General features: G+C 46.5%; 1 protein-coding gene across 1 annotated transcript in view; it reads right to left on the bottom strand.

Annotated features, from left to right (window-relative positions):
- Positions 1-13,533, bottom strand: part of HADHA (hydroxyacyl-CoA dehydrogenase trifunctional multienzyme complex subunit alpha) — a 28,727-nt gene that overhangs the window by 12,468 nt on the left and 2,726 nt on the right. The window contains exons 2-10 of the mRNA XM_086624763.1: positions 11,663-11,704; positions 11,504-11,574; positions 10,587-10,720; positions 9,203-9,341; positions 8,056-8,175; positions 7,865-7,967; positions 4,250-4,372; positions 3,456-3,574; positions 2,530-2,586 (exon numbers count right to left, since the gene is read on the bottom strand). Coding sequence (XP_086480889.1) covers positions 2,530-2,586; positions 3,456-3,574; positions 4,250-4,372; positions 7,865-7,967; positions 8,056-8,175; positions 9,203-9,341; positions 10,587-10,720; positions 11,504-11,574; positions 11,663-11,704 — 908 coding nt within the window. The remainder of the gene's footprint in view (positions 1-2,529; positions 2,587-3,455; positions 3,575-4,249; positions 4,373-7,864; positions 7,968-8,055; positions 8,176-9,202; positions 9,342-10,586; positions 10,721-11,503; positions 11,575-11,662; positions 11,705-13,533) is intronic.

Raw genomic sequence — 13,533 nt, 5'->3', positions numbered from 1 at the left:
CTGGTCAGACCAGGCCCTACAGCCAATTAACATCTATGGCTACTAAAGGGAGGTGGGTGTTTGCACATGCGCTTCTTGCCGCACATGAGCTTCGATTCTGACCAGCCAGCCCAGAGGAACAGCATCAACCACTGACCATGCCTGTGAGCACTTTGTGTTTACGTGGGTTGTCACCAGTGTCCCGGTTTCGGCTGGGACAGAGTTAGTTTTTCTTTTCAGCAGCCAGAAGGGCTCTGTGTTTTGGATTTAGCCTGGGATTCATTATGAGAATGCTGACAGCGCACTGATGTTGATAGTTCGTGCTGAGTCATCAAGGATCTTTCAGCTTCCCATGTTTTGCCAGTGTGCAGGAGCACAACAGGCTGGGGGGGGAGCATGGCTGGGGCAAAGGGCCCCCGACTCCTCTTAAGATTTGAGCTTAGACTTAGGATCAAGGGCTAAATTGGCCAACGGAGTATTCCACATCATGCAACATCATGCCCAGTGTATAGGTGAAGGTTGATTGGGAAGTTGGGATTCTTGTCTTAGGGCACTCTTGGACTCTCAGTCTCTCAGAGTTCTACTTCTCTCTCGCTCTCTTTTCAGGCCACTCGCTCACCCAGGATTGCTGTGTGAGGACTCATCTGTTTCAGAACTGTTTGCCATGACAGGACAGGCATTGGTCACCAGGTGGTGAGTAATTACACTGTGCATCACTTGTTTTTATATATTATTATCATTATAGATGTATATTTTCATATACAATTCTTATTTTATAATTATTACTTCTAATTTCATATTATTGCTATTAAATTGTTCTTATCTCAACCAATGAGTCTCCCTTCCCTTTTCCCCTTTAATTCTCCTCTCTGTTTCCCAGGGGTGGGGAAGGGTGAGCAAGTGGTAGCGTGGTGTTTAGTTGCCAGCCGGGTTAAACCACAACCACCAGTGAAGGCACCGCGCTGCCTGTGCAGCCAGCTGTGCGCGTGCTCTGTGACTGTGAACGTGTGTGTGTACCTACACCTCTGCAGCACCTGCTCAGCCTCCCCACCAGCTGGACCTAGGAAGGGGAACAGCAGCAAGCAGAACAGGAGGTGAAGTCTCCTGGGCTTTCAAATGCAAAAGACTTGACTACCCTTAACAGTTGATATTGGTGCTAAACTCAATGTGCCAGGATACAAAACAATTGAAGGGAAAGGAAGAATGAAATAGAGGCTTATTTCACGGAACCACTGATGAGGTGACATTGGAAGAGACCTGTAAAGATTGTCTTGTCCCACCCCATCGCTCAAAGCACGATCAACTAGAGCAGGCTGCTTTGGCCTGCTCCCACTTGGGTTTTGAGTATCATCATGGAGGGACACTTCACAGCCTCTCTGGGCAACCTGTTCCAGCATTCAATCACATTTACAGTAAAAAAAAGTTGGTTTGCATATTTAAGAGGAATTTCCTATGTCAGTTTGTGGCTATTACCTCTTATTCTGCCACCAGATATGCTCTTCTGAGAACAGAATGGCTATGCCTTCTTTACTGCTTCCTACCAGGTATTTATACACATTGATAAGATCTCTCCAAGCCTTCTCTCTTCTACAGGCTGAACACTGCCACATTTCCCAGCCTCTCCTTGTGTGCCAGATGCTTCTGGCCTTTAATTATCCTTATGGCCCTTTGCTGGATTCTCTCCAAGAGTCAGCAGGCCCCCAGCCTGTACTAGTGCATGGGGTTGTTCCTCCCCAGGGGCAGCACTTGGCATTTCCCTTTGCTGAACTTCATGAGGTTCCTGTCTGCTCGGTTTTCCACTGTTGAGGACTCCCTGAATGGCCAGTAGTAGCCAGTACGTTGATTGGAGTGGCTACTAAATAGGTAAGTTTGACCAAGGGATAGAAGAAGTCTCATTCTGGGTGAGCAACTACTACTGAAAAAAAATCACCTAATTTTCAGAAGCACCCAAAATTACCAATGGGTGAAAAAGGACCAGCACAAAGTATCTGGACTATAAACTAGGAAAAACAGCAAAACAAGAGTAATGGAGAATCAGCACCCTGAACAAAGATGACGGTGAAAAAAGGTGACAGAGTAAACAGAACACTGGTAAAAATGAAAGTTAATTCTTGGAGGAAATTACTTGTTTGCCCCAAATTGCCTGGAAACATTGATGAGACAGAGCACTACACCCACACCTCCACGTTACCCGGCCCACGTGGCAATCGGAAATAACAATCTGTGCTCAGGCACACAGAGAAACCAAAGTCCTGTTATGTGAAACCTGGACCGATGAACCCCATTGGGTTATTCCCCACTCAAAACGATAACACAGACAGGAACGAGAAAAGGCACAAACTGTTTTCACAGATGAAGGATCCCGACAAACAGTTCTGTTGTTCAAGACAGGCCTTTTTCACAGCCCCACTGCCAGAAGAAGGGGCAGGGAGCAAGACACCATTTTGAGCAGCCTCTGATGAATATTGTTCTTTGTGCGTGATTAAATCAAAGAATCTTGCCCCCACCAGCTCCACAACTCACTGACAACCTTGGATCTCATCTCCTTACCTGGGATTCAACGAGGTATCCAGCGTCATGCCCCTGATCAAGGCCAGTCTTTACAGCCTAGTCAAAGAACAATAAAGACACGTCACTGTTGAGTCATGTCTGCCAACAGCTACGCTTTAATGACATTACATGTTTAGCAGCACCTTCTGCTTTCACCCCATCTCAATATTCCAGGCACACTTCAGACTCTCTGGGTCCTGTCCATCCTGTTCAAAGTGGAGCTATGAATCACCTTGTCCTTCTGGCACAGAGCAGCTCCAGTGGCAAGGAATTTTCTGTCAGGCTAATTTTATTTTTTTTTTTTTTTTTTTTTTTTCACACAAAAATTCTCGTTTCAGGAACTTTTTTGAAGTAGGGCTGTGCTCCTGTAATGTCATTGCTCCCAGAGTCAGAGGGGCATTCACAGGTTTACAGAAGTCTTGGCAACAACTTAAATAGTGATGTCATTTTAAAATAAGGATTCAACCATGGGCACTGTCTGTAAGTAATACAATGTCTGTGTAACTCGGGGGATGAACTTTTAAAGTATTTTGTCGTTAGCACTATGAAAACAGCGATTTATATTTTCCTAGCTTCAAACAGGTTAACCTAACTCTTTAGAAACTGCACAGGAAACCTGGTAAAACTGCAGCTGAACGTTTAATGGACAAAGTATTCCAGCCAAGCCTCTCCTTGATTGGGATTCTTGATTTTCCCTTTACTGGTACTGGTACCACACAAATTGGTGATCATATTCTGGGAAGCTATTCTGAATTTCACCACGCTTGCTCAATACACCACACAGCTAGCACTCATCAAGACTGATATGCTGTGATGATCAGGATGTACGGCTTGACTCAGAGGAAGGAACCACCTTCTGTCTGTTGCCATACGATCCCACAGATCCACCTTCACTGTAGTTTCTTGGGCCTCACAGTGGGAGTTACCTCAATGATCTTCAGTGGAGCAGGGTAGAGTCCTTTGGTTTGCTTCTGAACTTTGGTCTCCACTGTCTTGTAGACTTGCTGCCTCACAAATGGAAGAGCCATAGCATAGTCTGTTATCTCTGCAAGACAGGACAAAATATGGCTCAGCACGGTGCTATATGCACAATCAGCCTTGAAGAGATTAACCCGAAAGTTAAAGAGTATAGATGTGAATGCTGCATATCTGCAATAGAAACGTGCACCTGAAACTCAGCCACAGGTAGTATGGTCTGCTCAGAAGTGTTTCTATGGCTCCTTCCACAGATAAGTCTCATAAGACCCGAAGTATCCTCCTAATACAGCCAGTGACAGACTGAGCTCTGAAGTAGAGCTCACAGAGACGTCATCATTCCTGGGCTCTGCTAACTGCATAAGGGTGCTTCTAAAGAGGATTAGTACAGAGCAGACCCACGTGCCTCTTCCCACTTGATTACACAAATCTGGTATAGAGCTTGCTCAGAAAATTCTGAAGACGGATAGTCCTCTGGAGGTAGCTGCTGCTGTCTCCCTGAGGCCCAGCTCCCTTCTAAACTGCTTCAGGAGCCACCACGTGCACCTCTGGCAACATCACTTGAAGATCAGATCTGCACAGCAATGTTTTCTCTACTAACTCACCTGGCTCAAGAGAGGATTACAAAATGAAATAACTTTTGTTCTGAAAACAGAATTAAGAAGGAGCACAAACACATCCCTGAGAAGCAAAGCTGGATTTTACTCACTACAGTCCCTTGGGATTGGCTATCCCACAGACTTACTCCGTACTAGCCCTTTCGATCTCTTGGCAGACACAGTCTTGTTGGCTAGTCCTCTGGCAAAGCCAACTGCTACCTCCTCCAAGTACTCAATCGTCCGTGCTTCTGGAGCTTTCAAACCTGGCCCTGTGAACAAAAGAGACGTCTTGAGGAAACGCAGCAGAAGTTATCACTGATGGATGATGATGCAGAAAAGCAAGGATGAGACAGCAACATGATGTTCCTTTGAATTGCTGCTGCTCTATACCCCCTTGCCTGTTGGACTTTTCTTGATTATGAACAATGAGGGGAAACGCTCAAGAGGCAACAATATATATAGTTCATATGCATGTATATATACATACATGAAGGCCCTAAGGCATTTAATATCCATGGCACTATACAGAAATGCCAAAATACCGACTCCCAATGGGAGCAGACAGCAGTACACCACTTAAACATCAACACTACTTTCACAGAGCCATGGAATAGCTTTGGTTGGAAAAGGACATGGGAGGCCATCTGATCTGACCTGCTGGATCAAAGCAGGGCCAAGTTCAAAGTTAAATCCAACTCTAGAATTAGATCAGGTTACTCAGGGCCGTGTTCTGCCAGTCTCTGAACATCTCCAAGGATGGAGGTCCCATCACCTCTTCGGTCCTCTGTTTCAGTGCCTGACCATCTTGTGGCAAATTGTGCCCTTTATTCCTCAAACTTTTACTCTGCATAATTGCAGGCACCTCTGTATCTCAATAGAAGTGTCCTGCCTTCCCTCCCTCTTGTTGCACCTCTCCTTTCTCATGTGGTACAGAAAGCCTGCACAACTAAGTTGTACCAACACTATTGCTATTAAACATACAGACAACAGTTACGGAGCACCGTGTTCCTGAAAATTACCCATACTGGAGCTGATGTCCAATGAAACTTCAACCATTGACCTCAGGTGCTGGAGATCTCTCACTTGGCTTTACCTAGTGCCACCCACAGCAACATCTCGCCAGGCTCCAAGTGGTCTGCCATCCACCCTGTGGCCCACCCTGTGCTCACCTAAAGCTGCCCCACAAACAATGAAGCAAGCCACCACAAAACGAGTTTTAGCAGTCTCTGAGGGCGGGTTGCAAAATCTGCAAGCACAGGACTTGTATCATCAGCACAGGAGGATGGAGCACAGGGCTGAAACTGCAGTTGCGTAAAGTTGCCGGAGGTGAAGACAATGAGTCACTAACGAAAGAGTAATGCCCAGCGATTCTGTGCAGGGCCACCATCTAAACGTGCAGCCTTGGGGTGCTCCTGAACTAGTGATTCTGTGCAGGGCCACCACCTAAACATGCAGCCTTGGGCTGCTCCTGAACTAGCAGAACGAACCTGATGAGGTTACAACTCTATCCTTACAGCCAGGCAACATCATAAACCTTCACTATAAACTACTCCAACCACACCCAGCTGCTGCATAAAGCCCTCAGATCTAAGGAACCAGCACAGCAACTACTCCCTGACATAGGAGATAGTTAAGAACAAAAACAAAATCGAAAATCCTTCCTTTTTCACTTCCCATTACCCTCTCCCTTTAACAAAAACTGAGGTCTTCAAGGTTTCTCCTCTCTTCGCATAAAGACTCAAGAGTGTGTACTGAGCAGACCCCAGATGCTGTTGCTGGCTGGAGGGTCTCACCAAGAGGCAAATAAAAAAGCATGGACATTTTGACCAGATCATGAAAGCTCACTGTTAGGAAGTCCCACTCGTACCCTGTCAGTATGTCAGAGCCAGTCTAGAGGAAAACAGTCCAAACAAAACAACGTGTTTCATTTTAACTTAACCCTGAGCTGCTCCATAATCTACACTTCAGCAATGCCCAGTGAATTTTAGAAAATTTGTTGGAAATTTGACAGCATTTGGGATTCCTGAGCTCAAACCTTACCAGCTTCCAAATTCTCTTCCCACCACTTCAAGGCAACACGTCTGAGACGTTCAGAGCTTTAGTGACCTGATGTGCTGCAAGATGCGAATACCTGATTTCCCCCTTCTGCAAGTTTGGGTGTTGCGACATCAACAAGTGCCGGACTTTGATAGTACAGCTGAAGAAAAAGGGCTGATAAGAACTATTCAGGCAAGGTGGTCAAACCCACCTATACGTATGTGGGTGTACTTCACTTGCAATTACCTCTCAACATTTTGTACTGTCCTAACCCAGGAGCTCCAAGCTGTCGACTCACATCTACTTTCTTATATAAAAGGCACACGCTAGAATTAGACCCAGGCACAGCAGTAAATAGACCAAGAGAATGCTGTAGAGCTCCCTACTGAAGAACTGATTGCACCCCATCAAATCACCTCCTGATTAATGCTGTCTCTCTCCTTCAAAGCTTTCTATAATCAGTTAAAGCATCACCCTGGTTAAAGCTGCTTTTGCCCAGGCGTAGGAAACGAACATGAGAACACTCAGCAGAAAGCCTTCTGGCACTGGCTGCTATGTCAATGAACAAGGAACGCCCCTAATGCCTGCATATAATTTGGTTTTAGCGTTCCTCCTACGTGCTTATCTGGTCTGAGCTAGGATTCCAAACAGCTCTTCAGAAAGTTCAGGTCTCCTTTAAGCAAGTGTAATCACTGGTATAAAAAAGCCACGTTTGCTGGCTCTTATAAGCCAATTCACATTTCAGCAAGTACACAGGGGTAAACTTTATTCAGGCGATTTTAACTCAAGCCTGGGTACCACTGATCCATTTTGTAAGCAAGAATACAGCTAAGGACATCTCATCCAGCTGGCATGTGAGACAGAACAGACACAAGGGTTTCCCTTGCATTTCTCAGCGTAGGTAGAAGCACCTTTTCTTTTTGTTTATTTTCTTTTCTTCAAATTCAGGAGCTAAGGGCCACCAGGGTACTCTGGCCATGCTCTGCCTGGGGGAACCAAGCTCAGCACGCTGCAACTGTGTGGCTGTACCAGCTGGCACAGCAGTTCCCATTCAAACTCCTGGCTGCAGCTGCTCAGACCTTTCGTAGGAGGCTGTCGAGGGTTTTCCCTTCCATTCCACCTTCCGTTTCCCTTCCATTTCCACCTTCCAAGAAAGCCCCGCTAGCACAGGAACAGCAGAAACAAGAAATTATTCACTAACCCACTCAGCACTTGGAAGTGCAACTTGGTCTACAGTTGCAAGGAGTTTCTGCATCCAGTTTAAAGTCATTTGGCAATTCAGAGCGCCTACGCTGTGGGGGTTGGCTTCTTCTCAAGATCTTCTCATAGAGATTAACATCTGCAGGCTGCATAAATGCAGGCATTGGTCATCTATTCTCCTTTCAATTATGGGTTGTAATCTGTCCCTCTGACATGATAAATGAGGAACGCAGGTTATCTGTATAATTAGCTCATGCAAGAGAGCCAGCAGGCCTGCCCTCTACACTAACCTTTCCCTACTCACTGAGCTTTAGCAGGAGCCTGATGTTTCAAGGTCTCTGTGTGCATACCTCTAAGGTGGGAATGGAGATTGCACTGCAGAGCATGGTAAGGACTTTGCAGTCCATATGCTTTGCCCTCACTAGACTGCTGACTGTATCAATGGCTTCTCCACCCGTTCCAGTAAGGTCGAGAGGTTAACTAACAGGCAGGAGATCAAGCAACTGAGAGGCGTCATGTCTGACCTAGTGGGTCCACCAGCTGGTCAACTAGACCCATCTTCTTTGCTCTGTCAGCACGGATGTTCCTTCCAGTCAGCATCATATCAAAGGCAGCAGGAAGTCCCACCTGGAAAGGCAGAAAGGCAATTTCAGAATGGGAACATGCCACACAGCAGAAGAGGCAGGCTATCAAGTACAGTTTTTCTCCAACTTACTATCTTTGGCAGCCTCTGAGTACCCCCAGCGCCTGGCAGGAGACCCAGTAACACTTCAGGTGTTCCCAAGACTGTTTTCTTGTCCTTTGTCGCTATTCTGTAGTGACAGGCAAGGGCAACCTTAAAAAAAGGAAAAGAAAACTAAAGGTTTCCCTGTGAAAGACACCAGAAGAACCGGGCATTCATCACAAAGGTCTCTTCTACACACTGCCTCGGCTTTCCTCTCAACCCTACCCCAATTCCCTAATTCAACCGTCTCCAAACTTCCTCTGTGCTCATTGATGGCTTCTTCCAGCAAGAGGAGCAGATGACACCAAGCAGATGACAGCAAGCAGCTATGACATGCACACGAAACCAACAAACTGAGCTAAGCCATTTTTAAATCTCACCTAGAGGATCAAGGGCTGAATTCATTCACTACACCGAAAGCATGGTCCCATTTACAGATGAGCCATGATACCTGGTTCATCACTGGATCACAAAGTATATATCTGTCACCACAGTGCTTGTAGAAAGCTGACACTACTTGAGAAATCAGTACGGAACTGAAGAGACTCCATTCCCACAGTTACTCTGTTTTAGTAACAACTTTGCTCCAGGAATTACCACAGTCTTTCAGTTTACAAAACCCTAAATGGACATGACAAGGCAAATACTGCACCCAGCCGAAGTGGCAAGCGACGGTGTAGAGCACGTAGTCCAGGGTGAAGCCTGGCCAGGTTCCCCACACTCATCCCTCTCACAACAACCTTTAAAAGAACAGAAGTTGCTGGGATACGAGACTCAGTTCATCTGAAAAGCAGAAATTTCCAGCCTGGATTCTGCCAGCAGCATTCATCCAGATCCAATGCCCGCTGGAAACAGCCAGTTTTCCCTGCGACACTATCATCTAAACATTAGCCTGGCCTACATGGATTCATATTCGATCTGCTGTCTTTCAACAGAAGCAAAAAACGAGCATGGCAGAACCCTGAGCACAACTTAGCCATTAAATTGCCACAAACTCATCTGAATGGATGTAACGAACCCATGTCAGGTCTCAAATCCCTCTCATAGTAAGCAGTCCTGCGGGCATCCTTTGGATAGTTTAGAGAACCAGTGCTATCAACTCCCACTGCTGCTTATCAGACCCAGAATTGCTCAATACCTCCAGTCCTCCTCCCAGGCAGGTGCCACTGATGGCAGCAACTATGGGTTTTGGAGACCGCTCAATTTTTTCTAGCATCTGCTGTCCTTCCCGAGAGAGCTGAGTCACTTCCTGCGAAGTCTTGCAGGCTTCAATCATGCTGCAAGGAGGCAGAAAGGCTGATCAGAATTGGAAAAGCACAGAGAAAACAGCAGTGAAATGAGCGCGCTTCAAGGAGTTTGTTCCCCTTTTCCCACAAAGCTCCACTGACTGATAGACAGGCAGGAGCTATTGAGTCCCCCAGTCTCAGATGAACAGACAACGCAGGAAGACTACTAAATTCCATGGGTTCAGTCACTGCACGCTGACGCTGGTCTGCGCCTGCAGGCACTGAATGAGTTTCCTTGTGTCAGAGCTTTGAAAGCCTTTCGGGGGCAGAGGAGGAAGCGTCATAGGAAGCCTCGAAGCACTTGCCAGGAAGGGTGGAGGGGAGAGCCCAGGATCAGTTTTTAAAAGAGCAGATGGCCAGTGCTCTGATGTTGCTCTCCGCCAATTAGAGCCTCCCTGTGCCAATTATTCTCATAGAGGCTGGCAGCGTTTGCCAGGCAGGAGCGATCCGGGAGGCTCGTAGCGTTGAGACCAGCAGACACCTCCTAAATGCAGCCTGTCCTTTTGCTCTGCTTACCAGCTCTAGCTACTGCCTCTCTCCCTCCCACCACAACATATATCAAGTCTCTGCTCCTGAATACAGCCAGCCAAAAAAAAATAAGGTTTTGCAGGGCCTTCATTTGTAATTCACCTTCTTTCCTCAGAGCTTTCCGGCTTTTAATGAGTTTAAACAACTATCCTGTCTTGCCCAATGTCAGGACTAGGAGGCAATGGCACTCCAGGACCCAGTGGGAGCATCCACAGGGGTCCTCCCGCACTCTGCAAGGGTTACCCACGCTGAATCGCCTGGTAGGCTGCTTGGATGCTCCACATGGAAGAGTGCCAAATCCTGCCTAATCAAGGGGCCATGCTGGCAGAGCACCAGGCACTCAAATCCAGCTTAAATCAAGTCCTGCATGCAAATTTATCTGCTCTTGTTGCATTCCGGACCAAAGGACAATGCTCACCCCGGAGCCAGGAAGGGTTTTCTTGGCTGCGCCCCAGCACGCAGGAAGGAGTGACTGAGTGTTACAGCCAAATGGGGTTTAACAACTAGCCACGTTCCTCTTTAATCTAACTTCATTTGAGCTAGTTAGGGACCCTCTGCACACGGATTTCATTCCCAGCCTCTGCCTCACCCTTGGGGAGACGTCAGAGACAAATCGCTCAAACTTCACAGTGCACCAGACCACTGGCCCTGGATGCTGGACTTCAGGGACAGCTCCATCAGCTTAACTTGCAAGGTCCCCATACTTACTTGATATCTGCTCCAGCAATGAAAGAGCCTGGCTTTGCAGAGATGAGGACGGCACTTTTGACGGCTTCATTGGCCCAGATCTCATTCATTACCTCCCTAAGCTCTGCGTCCAATTGTCTGGACAGAGTGTTCACCTGAAAGCAGCAAATAAGCATTGTAAATAGGGAGCCCAGGAGACAGTGGAGTTTAACTTCTGATTTAGTACTGAACTCAATCATCACATCATAAGAAAACCTGCAGACAGACTGACAACAAAAAGTCAAAGCCAATGGTAGGTCTGAACGGATTTTCCAAGCCAGCAGGAGCAGCAGCTCTACAGCCTTTCAAGATTTGTCTTCTCAAAAAAAAAAGGACTAGACCATCCAGGAATTTGCTCAACAGGCAGACCATTGCCTGGCACAATTATAACATTTTTGGGGTGCTCAAATAGAGCCCAGATTTGCTATAAAAGTTAGTTCATCCCATGTCATAATACAGTGAGAAAAAAAAATCCCAAGACGAAACACTACAGCAGGTCATCAAGTAATCTGTTATTAAGAAATTCCTCCTCACCTTCACCAACAGTGAGTTTGTGACCTCAAACATAGATTTTTATGAGCTTGTAAGCTGTTTGTTTTCTATATAACAGACACTCTCCTCAGCCATTTTGAATCCAAGAACTTAATACAGTTTAGCAGTATCTTGTGCCAGTGAGAGAGACAAGTTAGCTCAGTACACACAAAATACTACCCATGAGGCATTTTCAGATTCCTCATTAAAAACTCAAGTGCTCGTTTTCCTATTTCTACTTTGCTCACAACTTTGAAAGGCTGCAGGTTAGGAAAGTTCTTTAGAATTTTCAATGTCTTCTCCATACGACCGCTATTCCTGCCATTTCCACCAACGTGCCTGTTAATCACAGCTGGCTAAAACAGTACCTTTGAGTCTGGTGTGTTGAAGCGTACAACAGCAACATCTCCTTGGATATCACAGCTAACGTGGGTTCTAGCTGGAAACAAACAGAAGCGTGTTCTGACCTTATGCTCAGTGGATTTTAAGAAAGAAAATGAGCTCACATAGAAAAGCTTTACACTTACTCTGAAGAGCGGTGGAGGTAGAGATGTTACGGCAGGCATAACCTAGAGAAAAGGCATTGCAGATGTCAAAGGAATTCTCAGGTCTTAGTTTAACTCTCCTTTATTAACACATCCTCCCAGCTCCCCATATCTGCCGAGTACAGCGTTTCAGAAAATCCCGAGTATGAGCCAGTTCCTCCTCTTACGGCTCAACCTGTGCGGAGCCACCACCAGAGTTCAGCAGACTCCACGCTATCCAAGTGACCTTCACAGCACAGATTCCACACCGCAGCTTCTGAAACCAGCAATGCCACACTGAGGGCAAAAAAAAATAAAAATCAAAGCCTTCTTCCCAAAGAGCTGACAAGAGACGAAGCAGGCTGCACGCAGGAGTATTTTGCCTTTAGTATGCACAGTTTAACATTTCTTCACACACTAAACCAAAGACCTTGCTGCACTTTGGAGAGTTTCAAGTCTGAAAATTAACTCCTCCACAAATCAGACATGATTGCCCTAAAATATTTCTGCAAAAACACACTCTTGTTCCAGTGAACAGTGTTACCCTGAGTATGACTTCACAGATCCCAGGATACATACCTGGTGAGCCACACAAAGAGCACACAAAATATTTATTCTCCCCCCATCTATCAAGAAAATACTTGATCCATCTCTACTAACTACACATGGAAGCACCTAGACAAACTTGTCTTGTTTCAAAGCACTCATAAAACCTGGACCACAGTATGAACAAGTTCTGTCCACACGTGAAATGCCACTTTTCTGACTCAAATCCCAGCTCTCCTTTTTCTGCTGAGAAATTGTATTTGGCCTGATGCTCTCTCGCTACACGAACGAATCTCTGCTCTGTTCAAGTGACCTCGATCTTGTCCGAAAGGATCCTCTCAGGCAGATCTAGGCTGAATCTGTGCCGAGTCTGAAATGGAGTAAAAGCATTACTTCTTAAGTAATAGGCACATCCATCGACTGGAATGCAGCCATTTATCTGGGGGAGGTTTACTGCTCAGTGTTGTTAAAACGTTCAGGAATGAAACATCTTCATGCCCAGCAGCAAGGTGGCAAAGTCAGCACAGGGAAAACAAGCTCAAAACCTCAGCCTGCACCTTTCCAAGGGGTGCTGCCCTCTCCCTGCGGCCCCGTGACACTTGGGCTCCGCTGAACTTTGGCCCTGTTTCCACTTTGTCTCGGGTGCTGGCAGCAGGGACTGACCTTTGTGCTCCATTCCACAGCGTGAAGCTGCTGGATGGAAATTCGCGTCAGGTGAGTTTGTGCACGCGCGTGTGTGCCATGTGCCCACAACATCGGTTCATAAACAAAGAGCAAACTGGTTTCCACTCCAAAGCCACTTTAAACTAATTTTGACTAGGACAATACCCAGATTGTGATCACTGTAGCCAACATTAATTTCCCTAAATTTTCTGTGCGCTAAAGTCAAGTAATCCTGAAACTCAAAGCCACTGCTCATTTTCCGCAAAACTGAGTGTGGTCTGACAACAACGTCTCTGCTGACAGATCACAGAATGGTTTGGGTTGGAAGGGACCTTCAAGATCATCCAGTTCCAACACCTTCCACTACACCAGGTTGATCAAAGCCTCATCCAACCTGGCCTGGAACACTTCCAGGGATGGGCCAGCCACAGCTTCTCTGGGCAACCTGTGCCAGTGCCTCACCACCCTCATTGTAAAGAAATTCTGCCTTAGATCTCATCTAAATCTCCCCTCTTTCAGTTCAAAGCCCTTGCCCCATGTCCTGTCACTACATGCCCTTGTCCAAAGCCCCTCTCCAGCTTTCTTGTAGCCCCTTTAGGTACTAGAAGGCTGCTAGGAGGTCTCCCTGGAGCCTTCTCTTCTCCAGGCTGAACTCATGTTCCTCA

This window comes from Tauraco erythrolophus, chromosome 2, assembly GCF_009769465.1.
Source record: "Tauraco erythrolophus isolate bTauEry1 chromosome 2, bTauEry1.pri, whole genome shotgun sequence".
NCBI classification, from domain to species: Eukaryota; Metazoa; Chordata; class Aves; order Musophagiformes; family Musophagidae; genus Tauraco; species Tauraco erythrolophus.
The sequence above is the reverse complement of the archived record's forward strand: the minus strand, read 5'-3'. Positions and strand labels throughout refer to the sequence as shown.